The sequence below is a fragment of the Ornithorhynchus anatinus genome, chromosome Y2, assembly GCF_004115215.2.
Source record: "Ornithorhynchus anatinus isolate Pmale09 chromosome Y2, mOrnAna1.pri.v4, whole genome shotgun sequence".
Taxonomy (NCBI): Eukaryota; Metazoa; Chordata; class Mammalia; order Monotremata; family Ornithorhynchidae; genus Ornithorhynchus; species Ornithorhynchus anatinus.
In genome coordinates, this window is record NC_053176.1 from 1781114 (window position 1) to 1803344 (window position 22231).

Below are 22231 nucleotides of genomic sequence, written 5' to 3' on the forward strand. Positions count from 1 at the left end.
AGTGGAAGCAATGCAGGCACGTCTTCATAGCTTGGATATGTTCAGGGCCTCGATCAATAGGAACATTTTAACACACGTAAAATAACATTTTGAAACGCCCAGTGGTCGGTTGCAGGGGAGGCAGAAGGGATTGAAAACTACCTCCTGAAAAGTGAAATTATTCATCATTGTTTTGCATAAGCCTACTTCTCAATAGAAATGATCCCTAGATGCTAGTTGGTTTTTTTACTGCTAGAAGATGACATGCACTGTAATTCTCAAATCTTTTGCCTTCTTTTTTAGAAACTTTGTCCATACTTTGATTCAGTTTAAGAAGCCCATCATTGCAGCAATAAATGGTCCAGCGATTGGCCTTGGAGCTTCCATACTGCCTCTCTGTGATGTCATTTGGGCTAATGAGAAAGCTTGGTTTCAGACCCCATACACCACCTTTGGGCAGAGTCCTGATGGATGTTCTTCCCTCTCTTTTCCCAGGATAATGGGACTAGCTTCTGTGAGTAACTTCTGTTTTTTATTATTTGAGTTTGGGGTTGGGGGGGGGGTTTGAAAATGGGGAATTCCAGAAAGCTAAATGGTAATTCCCTGGTTGGTATATGTTTAAGGTAAACAGCTTGTCTGCTTAAGTCAGTTCAAACTATTTAGATGTTCTGTGCTTCCATAGGATTACTGGTTCAGTAAGAGGTGCTGAGAGTGAGAACAGGTAGAGCATGCAGAATCAGTTGGGGGGTTTCACCAAAATTTTCAAATGCCAGGCTGGAATCTGGTCCTTAGGAGATTTTCGATGACATGAGTTAGTCTTCTGAACATCGAGGAATGATGCCATTTTTTTTCATATGTCCTCGCAGAGACATCAAAAATTATTCTGTTACATAGGTTATTGAAGTTATTCTGGGTTTGACTCTGAAGAGTTTAAGTTCCTCAAGAGCAGGACTGTTCCTTCTCTTATTTTTCTTTTCGGTGTTTTCAAGTGCTCTACCCACAGTAGGGGCTAAGTAGGTGTTATTAATGCTGATGACAGAATTAATATGAATTTTTCAGACTTTTTAATCCTGCTTAAATTTTTAACAATCCCAAAATTCACATGGCAAATATATCCAGCAATTATATTCCTCTCTGGCGTCTGCCAGTAAAACGAATCTCTAATTTATAGTAGCTATCCTATTATAGCAGAAAAATGTTAGGGCAAACTTCCTTAAATTCAGCTGTCAAATTCCAGCCTCAATTTCCAGCCTCAATCTAAAACTTAACGGCATGTAAATCTGGGCCATACCTCTTCAGTGGAGTAAGAAGAATGGTGATGCACAAAGATAAACAAAAACAAGCCATGAGGGCTAGTTGCCCAGGGGAATTTCATCTTGTTTCACAAAATTTCTCTTATTACCCAGAGTAAAAAGTAGTTTGGCTAGATATGAGCACATATGGACAGTGGATGTACTTAACCTACCTAAAGTAGGCTGTTATAGTAGAGTAGATATGTAAATGAAAGGCATTTTGGAGATAGAAATCATATTAGATTGGGCAACATCTGACAAATCCATATCCTCTCTTAGCCTAATGCAGATAATTAAGTGGACTGAATCACTATTTCCCCACATGAAGTGGGCAAGTCTCATTTCCTATAATGATAGCGAGAGCTTTCCTCCTGTGAATGGAGAAAAGAAACGTTATTCCAGGCTTAAGGGTATTTTCATCTTGTTTTAGAGCCTTGTTGCCAAATTGTTGTTTGTTTTGTTTTGTTTTAATTAATGCCCCCACCCCTGTGTCTGCTGTATCTTATCTAAGGATTTATTTGTCATTACTTGAAAGAAATCACCATGATTGTAAATGGTACGAAGTAGCCATGTTTAGAAGAAAAAAATCACCTAGAATGAAGTAGTTGTTTCTGGAATTGAATCTAGATATCTTACCACCATTTCATCTGAAGGAGTTTGAGCACAGGAAAATTGTAAGGTATCCAGAGTCAGAGCACAACTGCACATAGTCACATAGCTAGTGCAGTCTCCCATATAAGCTACTGCTACATCATCTTTCCTGTGAGTCCTCATTTGTCCCTGATTCTAAAATTCTTAATAAAACATCTTTATATGCAAATTTCAGGGTTGAATGTAAAGGTGTATAATAAAGAATGTGGTAGCCTCTCGTGCAGCATTTTCATTGCTGTGTTTTTCTGGTACCTGATTTTTTTTGTTCCATTCTCCTAAAACATCATTCTGCACACATCTCCCCACTCCTCCCAGACATCTACTGGTTACCAATTCCTGTCTGCCTCAAAAAGGAAGTCCTGACCCATGGATCTAAGGCTCTCTCCCTCCTACTTATCCATTCTGTTCTTCACCCACTACACCCCAGCACTCACTCTTCATTCCTCTCAAACTAACCTGCCTCCTCATCTGTCCCACTGCCAATTTCTTGCTCATATCTTCCCCACTGCCTGGAGCTACTTCCCATTTCTTATCAACAAACCACAGCTCTTCCCTTCGTCAAAGTCCTTCTGAGGTCCCATCTCCAGGAAGCCTCCCTAATTTTTTTCTAATCTCCCCACTTTATATCCCCCAGCTGCTAAACAACTTCAGCCCATCTGTGCCACCTAAGCACTTATAGTCCTCTATAAAACATATATACTTATTTATTTTAATGTTTGTCTTCCCCTTTAGACTATAAGCTTCTACCAATTGTTGTCTACTAATTCTATTCGAGTATACCTTCCCAAGTGATTAGCACAGTGTTTGTCACACAATAAATGCTCGATAAATTGATTCAATGATGGTCATATCATACATGCCCTTTAACTTAAGCAGTAACTTGTACATATCCCCTTTGCCTTCCTGCTATCTGTATTTTATTTTAATGTTCTTTTCTCTGAGAGACTGTAAACTCTTTGAAGGCAGGGGATATAACTATCATTTTATTGTTCCTTCCAAAGCAGATAATACACTGTGCAGCATACAACTGTATCTACTATAAATCAATCAATGGTATTTATTGAGCCCTTACTGTGTACAGAGCAGTGTACTCAGAACTTGGGGGAGTATAATTTAATAGAGTTGGTCGGCATATTCCCTGCCCACAAGCAGCTTACAGTCTAGATGGGACGATTGATACTATTGATAAATTAAAAACAGTAAGAATTTTATTATAAAAACTTGTTATAAGGACATTTTAACTATAATGAAAATTATTTGAAAGTTTTCTGTATGCTCCAACTACTTTTATCCCAACCACTTTGTTTTATTTGATTTCTCTAGCTTTTGCTGTAAATCTCCAGTCTCAGAGCTCCTTTATTAAAAGTCATACACTAATAGTAGATCTCTTCTGTGAATCAATGCCTTATCGTGGCAGGAGAGTTTGCATAAGCCAGTGAAGTTTAGAACTCTTCCATTGAGAGATACTCTTGTAAGAGTTGTGCATAATGGAAAGGTCTAAGCTGAAACGTCAGACAAGGTTGATCCATCTGTGCTGGGCAGCAGTGGCACGGGAAAGAGTCAAAGGCAGGTGATCAAATGATTAAAATATTGATTAAAGTCATCAGCAAAGACTCAAGTTTTCACTGCACAGAAGAAAGCAATGGTAAACTGCTTCTGTATTTTTACCAAGGAAATTATGGATACACATAACAGAATGACTTTAGATATAGTGCTGGAAGATGAGTCCTTCAGATCGGAAGACACTCAATTAGCTACTGGGGGTGAGCACATGATGTCTCAGAGTATCATGAATATTTATGACATAGCCAGAATAAAGCCTTCAGGACCGTTGGTTGCTGATGTTCCCATAGGAGAAATGAGAATCTGAAGTTGTAAAGATACTCTTTCTTTTGGAACATGGAATTTGCGGAGTGTGAACTAGGGAAAGCTGGAAACAGTAAAAAATGAAATGGACCAATTGAAGATCAATATCCTAGGAATAAGTGAAGTGAAATGGACTGCAATGGGACATTTCCAATCAAATGAACACATTGTCTACTGTTCAGCTCATGCTGAAAAAAGAAAAAATGGCATAGTGCTAATTGTGACAAAGAAAATTGCTGAGACAGTTATCGGATATAATTCTGTCAATGACTGATTGATATCTGTTAGATTCAGAGAAAAACCATTCATTTTGACAGTACTTGAGGTGTGTGCCCCAACAACAGATGCAGAGCAGGAAGAATAAGATGGGTTTTACAGTGAAGTGCAGGGAAATTGGTAAAAGCTGCAAGCAAGATGTGTTGATTATCATGGGGATTAGAATGCAAAAGTTGATAATGGAATGGAAATGAAGGTTGTTGGATAGTATGGTCTTGGTTATCAGAATCAAGCCAGGGACCAACTTACTGATTTCTATAAATCAAAAGACTTTTAATTGCCAACACCTTCTTTATGTAACCTTACAGTCCGATTAGACTGTAAGCCCATCAAACAGCAGGGACTGTCTGTATCTGTTGCCGACTTGTTCATTCCAAGCGCTTAGTACAGTGCTCTGCACATAGTAAGCACTCAATAAATACTACTGAATGAATGAAAGTAACCTAAATAACAACTATACATATGGATTTCACCAGATGGATTATGTAGAAATCAAATAGACTATTATTTGTAGAAAGAGATGGGAAAGTTCTATTTTGACAGCAAAAACATGACCTGGAGCTGATTGTGGAACAGATCATGAACTATTTATATGTAAACTCAAGCTAAAACTTAGAAGTATCAATCATGCCTTAAAGTTGTCCAAATATGATCTGTCAAATATTCTCGCCGTATTTAAGAATCATGTAAAAATTGATTTGAGGTGCTTAATCTCACAGCCAAGAAGCCAGAGAAAATGTAGACGTAGATTAAAAATGTCACTGAAGAAGAAAACAACACAGTATTACTAAAGGTCAGAAAACAGAAAAGAACAAAATGGATGTCGAATATAACTCTGGAAGTAGTCAGAAAAAGCAAGGAAGCAAAAATCAGAGGACCAAAGAGTCTGATTAAAAGAACTGAGCTGAGAATTCCAGCACTCTGCCAGGAAGGACAAACAGGAATATTGTAGCAGCTTCTGTATAGAAATGGAAGTCAATAACAAATGTGGGCAAAGATCACTGTTTCAGAAGATGAAGGAAATTAAGGGAACATTTTGTCCTCATATTGGCTTTGTCAAAAGCAAAGATGGATTGATGATAAATAATGACAGTGGAATCAAACAGAAATATACACACAGGAACTATACCATAAAGAAAGCAATATACAAGAAGTATTTGAAGAAGTTCCTTTTGAATTAGAGCTACTCATCTTGGAAAGTAAAGTTAGATCAGCTTTGCACTGTCTTGCCAAAAATAAGGCATCTGGTTTTGATAGGCTTCCTACTGAGGTGTTTCAGGCAGCTGAAAAGAAATCCATTAAAGTCCTTACCAAATTATATCAACAGATAAGGCTAACCATTCAGTAGCCAACTGATGGAAGAGATCAGTTCCAGTACTGAAGAAAGGAGATACAACTAAATGTGACAATTATCATACAGTTTCCTTCATCTCACATGCCAGCAACATATTGCTAAAGGTTATACAGCATCGAATGGAGACTTACTTGGAATATGAATTGCCAGGATTCATATTGAATCAGGATTCCAGAAAGGACAAGAGATGCGAGATATTATTCAATAGTATTTATTGAGCGCTTACTATGTGCAGAGAACTGTACTAAGCGCTTGGGATGAACAAGTCAGCAACAGATAGAGACAGTCCCTGCCGTTTGACGGGCTTACAGTCTAATCGGGGAAGACGGACAGACAAGAACAATAGCACTAAACAGCGTCAAGGGGAAGAACATCTCGTAAAAACAATGGCAACTAAATAGAATCAAGGCGATATACAATTCATTAACAAAGTAAATAGGGTAACGAAAATATATACAGTTGAGCGGACAAGTACAGTGCTGTGGGGATGGGAAGGGAGAGGTGGAGGAGCAGAGGGAAAAGGGGAAAGTGAGGTTTTAGCTGCGGAGAGGTAAAGGGGGGATGGCAGAGGGAGTAGAGGGGGAAGAGGAGCTCAGTCTGGGAACGCCTCTTGGAGGAGGTGATTTTTAAGTAAGGTTTTGAAGAGGGAAAGAGAATCAGTTTGGCGGAGGTGAGGAGGGAGGGCGTTCCAGGACCGCGGGAGGACGTGACACAGGGGTCGACGGCGGGATACGCGAGACTGAGGGACGGTGAGGAGGTGGGCGGCAGAGGAGCGGAGCGTGCGGGGTGGGCGGTTGAAAGAGAGAAGGGAGGAGAGGTAGGAAGGGGCAAGGTGATGGAGAGCCTTGAAGCCTAGAGTGAGGAGTTTTTGTTTGGAGCGGAGGTTGATAGGCAACCACTGGAGTTGTTTAAGAAGGGGAGTGACATGCCCAGATCGTTTCTGCAGGAAGATGAGCCGGGCAGCGGAGTGAAGAATAGACCGGAGCGGGGCGAGAGAGGAGGAAGGGAGGTCAGAGAGAAGGCTGACACAGTAGTCTAGCCGGGATATAACGAGAGCCCGTAATAGTAAGGTAGCCGTTTGGGTGGAGAGGAAAGGGCGGATCTTGGCGATATTGTAGAGGTGAAACCGGCAGGTCTTGGTAATGGATAGGATGTGTGGGGTGAACGAGAGGGACGAGTCAAGGATGACACCGAGATTGCGGGCCTGCGGGACGGGAAGGATGGTCGTGCCACCCACGGTGATAGAGAAGTCTGGGAGAGGACCGGGTTTGGGAGGGAAGATGAGGAGCTCAGTCTTGCTCATGTTGAGTTTTAGGTGGCGGGCCGACATCCAGGTGGAGACGTCCCGGAGGCAGGAGGAGATGCGCGCCTGAAGGGAGGGGGAGAGGACAGGGGCGGAGATGTAGATCTGCGTGTCATCTGCGTAGAGATGGTAGTCAAAGCCGTGAGAGCGGATGAGTTCACCGAGGGAGTGAGTGTAAATGGAGAACAGAAGAGGGCCAAGAACTGACCCTTGAGGAACTCCAACAGTTAAAGGATGGGAGGGGGAGGAGGCTCCAGCGTAGGAGACCGAGAATGATCGGCCAGAGAGGTAAGAGGAGAACCAGGAGAGGACAGAGTCCGTGAAGCCAAGGTGAGATAAGGTATGGAGGAGGAGGGGATGGTCGACAGTGTCAAAGGCAGCAGAGAGGTCAAGGAGGATCAGAATGGAGTAGGAGCCATTGGATTTGGCAAGAAGTAGGTCATGGGTGACCTTAGAGAGAGCAGTCTCGGTAGAGTGGAGGGGACGGAAGACAGATTGGAGGGGGTCTAGGAGAGAATGGGAGTTAAGGAATTCTAGGCATCGATTGTAGAAGACTCGTTCTAGGATTTTGGAAAGGAAGGGTAGTAGGGAGATAGGACGATAACTGGAGGGGGAAGTGGGGTCAAGAGCGGGTTTTTTTAGGATGGGGGAGACGTGGGCATGTTTGAAGGCAGAGGGGAAGGAGCCATTGGAGATTGAGTGGTTAAAAATAGAAGTTGAGGAAGGTAGGAGGGCAGGGGCAATGGTTTTAATAAGGTGAGAGGGAATGGGGTCCGAGGCGCAGGTGGAGGGGGTGGCACTTGCGAGGAGGGAGGAGATCTCCTCTGAGGATACTGCAGGAAAGGATGGGAAAGTAGGGGAGGGGGCTGGTGGGGGGGAGGGGAGAGGCAGAGGGGTGACTTTGGGGAGCTCAGACCTGATCGTGTTGATTTTCGTGAGGAAATAGGTGGCCAGATCATTGGGGGTGAGAGATGGGGGAGGGGGAGGAACAGGGGCCTAAGGAGAGAGTTAAAGGTCCGGAACAATCGGCGGGGGTGACGGGCATGGGTGTCGATGAGGGAGGAGAAGAAGCTTTGCCTGGTGGAGGAGAGGGCAGAGTTAAGGCAGGAAAGGATAAATTTGAAGTGTGTGAGGTCGGCTTGGTGCTTTGACTTTGGCCAGCAGCGCTCAGCAGCTCGAGCATAGGAGCGTAAGAGGCGGACGGAGGAGGTGATCCAGGGCTGTGGGTTAGTGGATCGAGAGCGGCGGAGGGAAAGGGGGGCGAGAGAGTCGAGATGAGTAGAGAGGGTGGAGTTGAGAGCGGAGACCCGCTCGTCGAGAGTGGGAAGAGAGGACAGGGCTCTCTGATTATTGCTGGTGACCATTGAATAATTGAAATGACAAGAGAATATCAAAAGGAAGTCAGCATGTGCTTCATTGATTTTAATAAGGCCTGTGACTGCGTGGACCACGAGAAGCTGTGGCACATATTAAGGAAAATGTGCATGCCAGACCATTTAATTGCATTAATACGGAACCTGTATGTTGAACAGGAGGCTATAATAAGAACAGATTTTGAAGAAACAGATTGATTTCCCATTAGTAAGTCTGTAAGACAAGGTTGTATTTCAAGAGAAGTTTGAAATAGTTGACAGGTTTTCACTCCTTGGATTGATAATAATAAAGGAACTAGTAATCCAGAAATTCGCTAGAAATTAATGTTAGGAAGACTTGCTATGAAGTCATGAAAAAAGTCATGAATAAGTCATAATAATAATAATTACGGTATTTGTTAAGTGCTTGCTATGTGCCAAGCACTGTTGTAAGCACTTAGATACAAGGTAATCAGGTTGGCCCACGTGGGGCTCACAGTCTTAATCCCCATTTCAGAGATGAGTTAACTGAGGGTCAGAAAAGTTAAGTGACTTGCCCAAGGTCACACAGCAGACAAGTGGGGGATCCAGGATTAGAACCCACATCCTCTGACTCCCAAGCCTGGGCTCTTTCCACTAAGCCATGCTGCTTCTTAGTATTAATTAAGCATTTCCTATATGCCAGGCACTGTACTAAGCGGTGGGGCAGACACAAGCAAACTGGGTCAGGCACAGTCTCTGTCCCATGTGGGGCTCACAGACTCAATCCCCATTTTACGGATGAGGTAACTGAAGCACAGAGAAGTGAAGCGACTTGCCCAAGGTCATACAGCAAAGTGGCAGAGCCAAGATTAGAACCCATGTCCTTCTAAATCTCGGGCCTATCCTCTATCCATTAAGCCATGCTGCTTCTCTGCTTCTCAATGTCCCATGCTCATGAAATATGCTGATGTAACAATTGCCTTAAAAATACGAATTGTTGATTCTATGGTATATGTTTCCTTCCTTCCTTCCTTCCTTCCTTCCTTCCTTCCTTCCTTCCTTCCTTCCTTCCTTCCTTCCTTCCTTCCTTCCTTCCTTCCTTCCTTCCTTCCTTCCTTCCTTCCTTCCTTCCTTCCTTCCTTCCTTCCTTCCTTCCTTCCTTCCTCCCTCCCTCCCTCCCTCCCTCCCTTCCTCCCTCCCTTCCTCCCTTCCTTCTTCCCTTCTTCCCTTCTTTCTTTCATATTTATTGAGTGCTTTCTGTGTGCAGAGCACTGTACTAAGCGCTTGGAATGTACAATTCAGCAACAGATAGAGAGAGTCTCTGCCCATTGACAGGCTTACAGTCTAATTGGGGGAGACAGACAAAACCAGTAGCAATAAATAGAATTAAGGGGATGTACATCTCATTAACAAAATAAATAGGGTAATAAAAATATATACAATTGAGCAGATGAGTACAGTACTGAGGGGAGGGGAAGGGAGAGGGGGAGGAGCAGAGGGAAAGGGGGGAAGAGGGGACTTAGCTGAGGGGAAGTGAAGGGGGGGCAGCAGAGGGAGCAGAGGGAGAAAGGGTAGTTCAGCCTTGAAAGGCCTCTTGGAGGAGGTGAGCTCTCAGTAGGGCTTTGAAGAGGGGAAGAGAGTTTAGTGGAGGTGAGGAGGGAGGGCATTCCAGGACAGTGGGAGTATGTGGGCCAGGGGTCGACGGCGAGAATCGATGGCGAGAAAGGGGGACGGTGAGGAGATGGGTGGCAGAGGACTGGAGCCTATGGGGTGGGCAGTAGAAAGAGAGAAGGGAGGAGAGGTAGGAGGGGGCAATGTGATGGAAAGCCTTGAAGCCTAGAGAGAGAAGTTTTTGTTTTGTGTGGAGGTTGATAGGCAACCACTGGAGGTTTTTAAGAAGGGGAGTGACATGCCCAGAGCATTTTTCCAGGAAGATGAGCCGGGCAGCGGAATGAAGAATAGACTACAGCAGGGAGAGACAGGAGGAAGGGAGATCAGAGAGAAGGCTGACACAATAATCCAGCTGGGATATTATGAGAGCCTGTACCAGTAAGATAGCCTTGGAGAGGAAAGGGCAGATCTTGGCGATATTATAAAAGTGAGACTGGCAGGTTTTGGTGACAGACTGCATGTGTGAGGTGAATGAGAGAGCTGAGTCAAGGATGACACCAAGGTTAATAATAATAATAATGTGGGTATTTGTTAAGCACTTACTATGTGCCAAGCACTGTTCTACGCGCTGGGGTAGACATAGGGGAATCAGGTTGTCCCACGTGGGGCTCACAGTCTTAATCCCCATTTTACAGATGAGGGAACTGAGGCACAGAGAAGTTAAGTGACTTGCCCACAGTCACACAGCCGACAAGTGGCAGAGCTGGGATTCGAACTCCTGAGCCCTGACTCCAAAGCCCGTGCTCTTTCCACTGTGCCACGCTGCTTCTCTGCAAGGTTGCGGGCTTGAGTGAAGGGAAGGATGGTCGTACCATCCACAGTGACAGGGAAGTCAGGAAGAGGACAGGACTTGGGAGGGAAGAGAAGAAGGTCAGTTTTGGACATGTTGAGTTTTAGGTGGCGGGCAGACATCCAGGTAGAGACGTCCTGGAGGGAGGAGGAGATACGAGCCTGAAGGGAAGGGGAGAGGACGGGGGAGAAGATGTAGATTTGGGTGTCATCTGCATAGAGAATGATAGTTGAAGCTGTGGGAGCAAATGAGTTCACCAAGGGAGTGAGTGTAGAGAACAGAAGAGGGCCAAGAACTGACCCTTGAGTAACCCCTACAGTTAGAGGATGGGAGGGGGAGGAGGAGCCTGCGAAGGAGACCGAGAATGAGTGGCCAGAGAGATGGGAGAACCAGGAGAGGACGGAGTCTGTGAAGCCAAGGTGAGATAAGGTGTGGAGGAGAAGGGGATGGACTACAGTGTCAAAGGCAGCTGAGAGGTCAACGAGGATTAGGATAGAGTAGGAGCCATTGGATTTGGCAAGAAGGAGGTCATGGGTGCCCTTAGAGAGAGCAATCTTGGTAGAGTGGAGGGGACAGAAGCCAGATTGGAGGGGGTCCAGGAGAGAATTGGAGTTAAGGAATTCTAGGCAGCGAGTGTAGATGATTCGTTCTAGGAGCTTGGAAAGGAAGGGTAGTAGGGAGATAGGGCGATAACTGGAAGAGGAATTGGGGTCGAGAGAGGGTTTTTTTAGGATGGAGGAGACATGGGCATGTTTGAAGGCAGAGGGAAGAAGCCACTGGAGAGTGAGCGGTTAAAGATAGAAGTTAAGGAGGGGAGCAGGAAAGGAGTGATGGTTTTCATAAGGTGAGCAGGAATGGGGTCCGAAGGATAGGTGGAGGGGGTGGCACTTGTGAGGAGGGAGGAGATCTCTTCTGAGGATAATGCAGGGAAAGATGAGAAAGTAGGGGAGAGGGTTGGGAGGGGAGAGGCAGAAGAGGGAAGGGTGACCTTGGGGAGCTCAGACCTGATTGTGTTAATTTTCGTGATGAAGTAGGTGGCCAGATCGTAGGGGGTGAGGAATGGGGGAGGGGGAGGAACAGGGGCCCTGAGGAGAGAATTAAAGGTTTCCAGTGACAATGTATGGGTCTGCTGGACAGTGAAAAAGGATAAAAAGAGCAGAGTCAGAATTAGAACCCAGGTCCTCTGACTCCCAGTCCTATGCTATTTCCACTAGGCTACACTGCTTCTCTTGTACACTTCAAGTGTCCTTACTTTGTCCAATAAATGTTATCCTGACAGACTAGGCCCTGGGTCATGAACACTAAAGTTTGGCCTTTGTGAGATGAGACTTGAGGATAGAGAGATCCTCTCCTTTCCATGGCACCCCACTCAAAACCCCAGAAGTTTTTTGTCATATAGTTTTATGGAGTCTTATAACCTTTATTCAAAGTAAATCTAATTTACTACACATAATAATGTAAACACATCTTGATGGAATAGGAACTTGTCTACTAACTCTGTTGTATCATACTCTCCTGACCACTGTACAAAATGCTCTGCACACAGTAAGCACTCAATAAATATGATTGATTGATGATGCCTTAGAGGCTTTTGGGGCCCCTTTGGAAAGGATCACTTAGGGTCCATGTTTGACGCCAAAGAGGATCAAAAAGGTTCCAGCGTACATATTTCTGAGGCAAAAAGTATGCTATGCCAGCAAGAGAAAAGTTTGAAATTCCAGTTGCAGAAAATACTTTGTCAGGTTAAAATGTTCTTGTTATTTCTTCTCGGACATAGGAATCTAAACCTTGAACATCTAAAATTCCTTAGGAAATGAGTGATTATAGTCAACTATTAAGGCAGGGTTCAGTAAAACTTTTCTCTACAAAAGCTAGGAAGCAGAGATATGTTTGTCTGTATTGGGAAAGCATAAATCCATATGGAAAATTTATGAATTTTCACAAGATGGCCAGGAACATTTAAACCTTTGAAGTGATAATGACGATAATAAAGAAGTGTTTATTAAGCACTATGTGCCAAGCACTGTTCTAAGCACTAAGGTAGATACAAGTTGAGGTAGATAAATGGTCAGACATAGTCCATGTGATGCATGGGGCTAACATTCTAAGTAAGTGGGAGAACAGGGATTGAATCCTTATTTTGCAACTAATAATAATAATAATGATAATGTTGGTATTTGTTAAGCGCTTACTGTGTGCCGAGCACTGTTCTAAGCGCTGGGGTAGACACAGGGGAATCAGGTTGTCCCACGTGGGGCTCACAGTCTTAATCCCCATTTTACAGATGAGGTAACTGAAGCACCGAGAAGTTAAGTGACTTGCCCAAAGTCACACAGCTGATTAGTGGCTGAGCCAGGATTCAAACCCATGACCTCTGACTCCAAAGCCCGTGCTCTTTCCACTGAGCCATGCTGCTTCTCTAAGGGAACTGAGGCACAGAGAAGTAAACTGATTTACCCAGGGCCACACAGCAGACAAGTGGCAGAGCCGGACTTAGAACCCAGGTCCTCTGACTCCCAGGCTGTATGCATATGCTTGTTTTTCCTCCATGCAGTCTGCTTTGATCCTTCTGAAGTGTCAATGAATACGTGTGTTGATTGTGCCTTAGGGAAAAGTCCACATTCATTATTGTGGGTGAGATGAGGTCTCCTCATAAATTAGATTTAACTATAAATCAGAGGCTGCTTGCCACCAAATGGGAAATCTCTTGTAGCAGAATATGAATGGACATATGTCCAAAATGGACTTTTGGTTTAATGAAGACAAATAGTTTGAGTTCATAAATCAATTCAAATTCCAGGGAAACAGCAGGCCTAACAGAAAGGAAAGGAGTTGGAGTCAGGAGACTCGGTTTCTAGTCCCAGCTCTGCCATTTGCCTGCCATGTAACCTTGGGCAGGTTGCTTCACTCTTCTGTGCCTCAGTTTCTCCATCTGTAAGACCCATTCTCCCTCTCAAGTTGGGAACCCCCATGTGAGATGGGAACTGGGTCCAATCTGATAAACATATACCTACACTAGCATTTAGCACAGAGCTTGCTCAACATATTTCCTCGTAATCTGAGTGAGCCATCAAGCATTTGCTGGATTAAGGTGTCCAAAGGTGTGATACTTGGAGGAAAAGCAGTCACTCTTTCTTCCCTCCCTCCCCCCTCAACCTGCACCACTTTCTCATGGTTTTCAAAAGGAGCAAATAATGGTGAGGGTTATTTTTCTCAGAGGGAAGTTTAAAACACAGTAGGTCCGAAGTATCTCAGCAGGCGCCAAGATCTCCTCTCCTGAGCAGCCCACCATTGGACCCTCAGTTCCAGTGGACCCTCAGGTCTCCTGTTCTGGAAGGATCTTTCCCCTCCAGATGCCACCATGAGGGCGCTGAGATCTCCTTTCCTGAGAAGCCTGCCATTGGACCCCAAGTCCTCCTGTTCCCAGGAGGATCTTTTCCCTTCGAACGCTGCCATGAGGGTGCCGAGATCTCTCTTCCTGAGAAGCTCACCACTGGACCCCAAGCCTTCCTGTTCCCAGAAGGATATTTTTGGCTCCAGAAGCCACCCTGAGGGTACTGAGATCTCCCTTCCTGAGGAGCCACCATCGGACCCCCAGCCCTCCTGCTCCTGGAATATCTATCCCCTCTGGACGCTGCCAGGAGGGTGACGAGATCTCCCTTCCAGAGGAACCCACCATCAGTTCCCGAGTCCTCCTGCTCCTGGAAAGATCTTTCCCGTCCAGATGCCACCTCAAGGATGCTGAGACCTCCCCTCCTGAAGAGTCTACATTGGGCTCAAGGTCAGCTTCCCACATGGATCTTCCACCTCCAGACTCAGCGTTTCCCCCTAGATGGAGGGCGCCAAGATCTCCTTAATGAAAAGCCTACAGTCGGGCCCCAGTTACCTGTGACCGGACTCATGATCGTCCTCCTTCCGGACATCTGTATCCCCACCCAAGGGCAACGAGGCCTGCCTCCCCATCCAAACGTTCCCCCCAGCAGTTATTCCCATCCAAACCTTTCCCCCTGCCACCATTCCCCCACCTCCCCTCCCTCCACCGCTGCTGCCAAGTGTGACTTATGGAACCCCCGCTCCAGAAGGGTAAGCTGCCCTTCATCCTTGACCTGTTCCTTTCCCACTCTCCTCGCCATCACTGAAACCAGGTTCACCCCAGCCACATGCTTGCTCCTGCTGCTTTTTCCAGTGGAAGCTTCAACCTCTCCTACTTCCCCCGTCTCACTGGGAAAGGAGGAGGTGCCAGCTTCCTCTGTACCCCAGTGCCGTTTTAGCACCATCCCTCCTCCCCTTTCCTTTTGCTTCCCCTCCTTTGAAGCCCATGTTATCTGCCTCTACCACCCCTTCCAGATTCTCATAGCTGTCATCTACTGCCTCCGTGAACACACCTCCAGCTTCTTCAACCATTTTGATCCCATTCTCACCTTCTTTCTCTCTTTTTCCGTGCCCACTCTGAACCTCAAAGACTTCAACATCTATATGGATGTACCCGATGACTCTTCTGCCACGCACCTTCTATCACTACCTAATTCCATCAACCTCTTGCTCCATCCCACCTCGCCCAATCACCAACTTGGTCACACTCTTGATATCATCTCTAACTGCTGCACTATCTCCACCCTCACCAACTCTGAAATTCCTCTCTCTGACCATAACCTTCCAACCTGCCTCCTGTCTCACACTCCCCCTTCCCATTAATCTGTATTTCTCCCCAACAGAGACTTCCACTGTCTCAACCCCATCCATCTCTCTAAGTGTGTCACATCCCACCTTGCCTCCCTACAACTCTACCCTCTCTATATGACCAAATTGATACTCTCAACTCCGCAGTCTCTATTCAACTCACTCAGTCCCAATCCCTTTGTCACTCTCGCACCACTTACCCACAGCCCTGGATCATTGCCACTGTCGACCTCCTTTGCTCTTATGCTCGAGCTGCTTAATGCTGCTGGCAGAAGTCTAAACACCAGGCCAAGCTTGTTCACTTTAAATTTATTCTTTCTTGCCTTAACTCTGTCCTCTCCTCTGCCAGGCAAAACTATTTTTCTTCCCTATTGACACCCATTACCATCACCCCCTTCAGCTGTTCCATACATTTAACTCCCTCCCTCAAGCCCGCTGTTCCTCCCCCTCCTCTATCCTTCACCCACAACGATCTGGCCACCTACTTCATTAGGAAAATTTAACACCATCAGGTCTGAGCTCCCCAAAGTTACCCCTCTCTCTTCTCTTCCCCCTGCTCTCAACCTCCTCCTCTACTTTCCCATCCTTCCCAGCATTATCTTCAGAGGGAATCTCCTCACTCTTCTCAAGTGCCACCCCCTCCACCTTTGCTTCCGACCCCATTGCCTCTCACCTTATAAAACTCTCACCCCTTCCTTCCTCTCCTCCTTAACTTCCATCTTCAACTGCTCACTCTCTAATCTCTTCTTCCCTTTGCTTCAAACATGTTCACATCTCCCCCATCCTAAAAAATCCCTCCTTTGACCACAATGTCCCCTCCAGTTATCGTTCTCATCTTCTTCCTGCCCTTCCTTTCCAAACTCCAAGAGCGAGTCTTCTACAATTGATGCCTCGAATTCATCTTCTCCAACTCTCTTCTGGAACCCCTCCAATCTGGCTTCCATTCCTTCCACTCCTCTGAAACTTCCTTCTCAAAGGTTACCAATGACCTCCTTCTTGCCAGATCCAGTGGCTCCTACTCTATCCTATTCCTCCTCGACTTCTCAGTTGCCTTTGACACTGTTGACCATCCCCTTCTCCTCAATGTGTTACCCAGACTTGGCTTCACTGACTCCCCTGGTTCTCCTGTTATCCCACTGGCCATTCATTCTCAGTCTCCTTGGCGGGCTTCTCCTCTCCCTCCTATCCCCTAACTCTCAGGGTTCCTCAAGGGGCGGTTCTTGGTCCCCTTCTGTTCTCCATTTATACTCACTCCCTTGGTGAACTCATTCACTGCCATGATTTCAACTGTCATCTCTATGCAGATGATACCCAATTCTGCATCTCTTCCCCTGTTATCTCTCCCTCCAGGCTCGCATCTACTCCTGCCTTCAGGACATCTCCACCTGGATGTCCGTCCGCCGCCTAAAATTCAGCATGTTCAAGAGTGAGCTCCTTATCTTCCCTCCCAAACCCTGTCCTCTCCCTGACTTTCCCGTCACTCTGGATGGCACCTCCATCTTTCCCGTCTCACAAGCCCACAAACTTGGTATCATCCTTGACTCTGCTCTCTCAGTCACCCCACATAACCAATCCATCACCAAACCTGCCGGGCTCACCTTCACAATATTGCCAAAATCCTCCCTTTCCTTTCCATCCAAACTGCTAGCTTGTTAGTAAAGTCACTTATGATATTCTGACTGGATGGCTGCAGAAGCATCCTTTCTGATCTCCCAATGTCCTTTCTCTCTCTACTGTAGTCTGTATTTCAGCCTGCTACCCAGATTATCTTTATATAGAAACACTCTGGGCATGTCACCCCCTCCTGAAAAATCTCCAGTCATTGCCCATCCACCTTCGTATGAAGCAAAAACTCTTCACTATTGACCTCAAAGCTCTCCATCACCCTGTCCCCTGCTAACTCACCTCCCTTCTCTTCTTATACAGCCCAGCCTGCACACTTTGTTCCTCTACCACTAATCTCCTCACTGTGCCTCATTTTCACCTGTTCCGTCGTCAACCCCGATCCAAGTCGTACATCTGGCCTGAAATGCCTTTTCCTCACATCTGACAAAGTAGCACACTTCCCCACCTTCAAAGCCATAATGAAAACTCACCTCCTCCAATAGGCCTTTCCAGACTGACCCCCACCCCCTTTTGCTGAGCTCCTCCTCCCCTCCCTATGGCTCCTACTCCCTCCCTCTACCCCCTACGCCTTTCCTCTACTCTACCCCCTCCCCGACCCATAGCAATTGTGTATATATGTACATATTTATTATTCTATTTTACTAATGATGTGTATATATGTATAATTCTATTTATTTAAATTGATGCTTTTGCATCCTCTCCAATTGCTTTGTTTTGTTGTCTGTCTTCCCCCTTCTAGAATGTGAGCCTATTGGGTAAGGATTATCTCTATTTTTTCTCTAATTGTAATTTTCCAAGTGCTTAGTATGCTGCTCTGCACACAGTAAGTGATCAATAAATACAATTGGATTAATTGAATAAATGAATGAATTTAAAACTAACTGCCTTTTGAAAGAAATGAAATGTCTAATGTTTTTTTCTTGATTTTCTTCAAGATCAAAAAGAAAATTGTGTCATTGCCTGTGGCAATCAGAAACTCTTGGATTTAGTTTTGTTTTGTTCTTGGTACGAAGATCCCAATACAACACATCTGGATTCAGCACCCCCAGTGGGGCAGGCATTTCTCAAACCATGTTTAATTTTGTGTTTGGAGTGTTCTAGGTTGTTCAGATACTCTTCCTCTCAATTCCCCTGCCATAACCCTCCCCCTCACTCCCACCCCTTTTACCCATTACATTTCATATCAGAAATAACTCTTCTTTCCCTTAGGCGAATGAAATGTTGTTCAGTGGAAGGAAGTTGACCGCACAGGAGGCTTGTGCCAAAGGATTGGTCTCCCAAGTGTTTTGGCCGGGGACATTCACACAGGAAGTAATGTTTCGAATTAAGGAACTTGCCACATGTAATTCACTTGTAAGTTTCATTTGTTTCTTGCATATAACACTGATTCTCTTATATGTGTGCAGCGCCATGCCTCCAGAAAGCTCATGATATCCAACAAAGAACTTGATAGAGAACTTTTCCTACTCCTTCAGTATAAGGACAGTAGGGAGAATTGTAAGCACAGTCAAAGAGAAACAAGAGAAGGAAAAGAAAGTTTACTTCCATGACTTTCATAGCTTTTAACAAAATAGTATGTGCATTGGATGCTAAAATCAAAATCCCATCTCTGTAATGCTTCTCAAATCCAGGGAAAGGTTACTGACCAGTTTGAGAATATAAAACTAGTTCTTCATACTTCACACTGTGGATTTTGTCAGAAAGACATTCGCAACACTGCATTACCTACTTTGCTTTAAGTTAAAGAATAGCAAATGAAATTTAAAAGTTCAAGTTTTCCATCAAAACCTGAAAATCTGAAATTCTGAAAATCTCGAAGTCTATTTTGAAAATGAAAACGCTATTAACTCTCGCTGACCTAGAGCTCTTGGAAAGGGAGAAGTGATTTGGATAATAGAGGTGGAACAGGAATGTGGAATCCATCTAAGCAGCAGGGGAATACAGCTCCAGAACCTACCAGTTGACTGAAACTTCCAGAGAGCCACTGTTGCACAAAAGAGAGGCAAGGGAACTCTGACTTGGACAGTGTTTGAAGTGGAAAATCCACTTGCTGATAATGCAGGGTTGACTGACAAGCCCGCAACCTTGAGGTCATCCTTAACTCCAGTCTCTCATTCACCCCATACATCCAATCCATCACCAAAACCTGCCGGTGTTACCTTCACAACATCACCAATATCAGCGCTTCCTCTCCATCCAAACTGCTATGTTGCCGGTATAATCTCTCATCATATCCAACTGGATTACTGTGTCAGCTTTCTTTCTGATCTCCCATTCTCTTGATTCTTCCCATTTCAGTCTATACTATGCTGACCAGATTATCTTTCTACAAAAACGCTTTGGGCTTGTCACTCCCCTCCTCAAAAATCTCCAGTGGTTGCCTGTCAACCTTCTCATGAAACAAAAACTCCTCACTATTGTCTTCAAAGCTCTCCATCACCTTGCCCTTCCTACCTCACCTCCCTTGTCTCTGTCTATAGCCCAACCCACACACTCCGCTCCTCTGCCACGAACCTGCTCACTGTGCCTCATTCTCGCCTGTCTCTCCACCAACTCTTGACCCATAACCTACCTGTGGCTTGGAATGCACTCCCTTCTTACATTGGCCAAACTAGCTCTCTTCCCCTCCTCAAAGCCCTACTGAGAGCTCACCTTCCCCAGGAGACCTTCCCAGACCAAGCCCCCCCTTTTTCTCTGCTCCTCCTCCCCTCCCCATCACCCCTACTCCCTCCGCTCTGCCCCCTTCCTCTCCCCACAGCACTTGTGTATATTTGTACATATTTTTTATTCTATTTATTTTATTAAAGTTATGATATATCTATAATTTTATTTATCTGTTTTGATGGTATTGATGCCTGTTTACCTGTTTTGTTTTCTTGTCTGTCTCCCCCTTCTAGACTGTGAGCCCACTGTTGGGAAGGGACTACCACTATCTGTTCCAAATTGTCCTTTCCAAGCGCTTACTACAGTGCTGTGTACACAGAAAGTGCTCAATAAATATGATTGAATGAATGAATGAATGACTGTAAAACTTGACATCAAAATGGAAGGAAGGAAAAAAGATGGGTCAGTTTCATCATGAATTCCCTCCAGATTAACAGGGGGATCAGCTTGCCTTTCTTTGTGTTCCTCAAAGTGCCTGAGAAACTCTCAGTAGGTTTCACCAGTGCTTTGATGAAAGATGGGAGCAAGCAGAAGAATTCTAAAAATTCCTCCACCATCTCACCAGCTAACATTAAAAATAAGAAGCTTCAAAATCCTAGCATCTCAGCACAACTCAGACTACTGAAATCATGCTTTAAAAAAAAAACCACCTAAGAAGAAAACACTACCATGTCCTGTACATATTCTAACACTGAACCATTTTTTTTTTGCTTGGGCATAGGTTCTTGAAGAATCCAAAGGTCTGGTGCGCAATGTCATGAAGATGGACTTAGAGCAAGCAAATGAGAGAGAATGTGAAATGTTAAAGAAAATTTGGGGCTCTGCTCAAGGAATGGACTCCATTTTAAAATATTTGCAGAGAAAAATTGATGAATTCTAATTGGATGCAGTGCTCATAAAATGACACTGGAATTGAATTTAATGGAAAATCTATGGCTCAAAGATACTCCAATCCATTTGAAAGCCTGAAACAATTTTACTCATAGCTGAAAAAGCTTGGAAACTGGAAAATCCAAAGCTGTGTACCATTGAGGAGTTTTTAAAAGTACTGTATCTTAAAGAGAAAAAAAATGACCAGATCTCCTTTGTCCTGACATAATTCTTTTATATTGATTAAACTTACACACACAAACTAAAAATATAGCAGTGAGTATCAGACGGCTGTTGAAGCTTTAGTTTTATTATCTTTGACTAGAACATGTAAAGAAGAAAAGCATTGAATTGTGTTTGTTGCTTCTTGGGTAGCAGAAAAGTCTGGAATAATATTTGTTTTTTGTATACATATTTTCTTTTAGACTACAGAATTTAAACGGGTATTAGCTAAACTTTTCACTGACCCAAGAAATCAGACAAGAACTGAGACAGTGCATTTTATCTCAGAGAAGGTGCAAATGCCTCAAATAATAGATTATTCTAAATAAAAATAAAGTGTCTTTTATAGGAGAAGTCCTTAGAGTGAAAAGCTGAATGATGCACATATCCTAAAAAAAGAATGTGTGCTCAGGATTTATGCTAAGAAAACATCTGACTCCCTTTAAAAAAAAGTCAATTCTTACACACTTAGCATGAAGAAACCACTGTCACTCTAGAAGAAAGCTTATTTTGCAGTATTAGTAAATCACTGAATGTCTTATATATGAATATCTAAGTTATAAATTAGTCATAATGGGTTTTTAAATAGTTTTCCTGACTTTTTTAAAAAAGTATTTAACAGCTTCTTGTTGCTGAGTGAGAATTCTACTTTATATACAGTTTTGTGTTCCTTTTGCAGATTTGATGTATTACACCAAAAAATGCATTTTAAGTTCATACATGTAATGTCTAGATTCACTTAGAATATATTTTTATTTAATAAATTAAATTCTTTTGGCACACTATTAAATACAGGAACATATTTTAAAAAACAACTACCTTATATTAGACATTTACTGTTCTTTATGCTTTTTATGTCTCCACCATGGACTTTATACAGCATGGTGTATGAGTGCCCTGTGTAAATAGACATATTTTGCATTCCTTTCAGGAATTGTTAATTGTTACTGATTCCTGACTACAGGTGCCTGTTATTACTTGGGCATCTGGGCTTGCAATCGCAATGAATGTATGAAGAACGAAATAAAATCAAACCTTATTTTTGTACAGTTTTGAAGTTTATACTTGGAACTTACCACCTCCCCCAACTTCCTGTGTAAATCAGTCTTTATCTGGGATTGGTACAGTATTTTTGCATCTGTGGGACTTAGTTATTTGGTCAGTAGTTAAACTATATATAACTGTACAATCTGTAAAGTTTTTAAAGAATAAATATTCAGTTGTGAAAACTGGTTAAAATAAAACTAATATTTCTTAACATATTCTAGATTTCTCTGCTACAGTCCTCTCTTTTGATTTCTCCCTTCAGTTCCATTTTCCAAGAAGCTTCTGTCTATCATCTGGGTACTGAATAAATCCTTTTAATTACTCTTTGGGAGCTGGACTTAAAAGAAGTGGAGGGGCTCCATCTTTATTTAAAAAAAAAATCAGTTGTATGAGCAATCTGAATAATTAAAAGATGCCAATAAAGAACAGCAAACAGCAATCTCCAACAGAAGAAAATTAGTATTTGCCTATCAGTTGGGAACATATTGCTGGCTTTGTTCGAAGAGGTACTGTGTGGACTTGTGTCTGTCGGCAGTATGCCTACTAATGCCTTTTCACTTTTGCCCTTGCACATACAAGCGCTTAGTACAGTGCTTAAGCTCTTAG

General features: G+C 43.9%; 1 protein-coding gene across 2 annotated transcripts in view; it reads left to right on the forward strand.

The window, feature by feature from the left end:
- LOC114808675 (chromodomain Y-like protein) overlaps positions 1–21838 on the forward strand; it is a 147774-nt gene extending 125936 nt beyond the window's left edge. For both annotated transcript variants that reach the window (XM_029056464.1, XM_029056468.1), the window contains exons 5-7: positions 283–493; positions 18032–18175; positions 20208–21838. In XM_029056464.1, coding sequence (XP_028912297.1) covers positions 283–493; positions 18032–18175; positions 20208–20366 — 514 coding nt within the window. In that variant the 3' untranslated portion in view covers positions 20367–21838. The remainder of the gene's footprint in view (positions 1–282; positions 494–18031; positions 18176–20207) is intronic.
- The last annotated feature ends 393 nt before the right edge of the window (positions 21839–22231 follow it).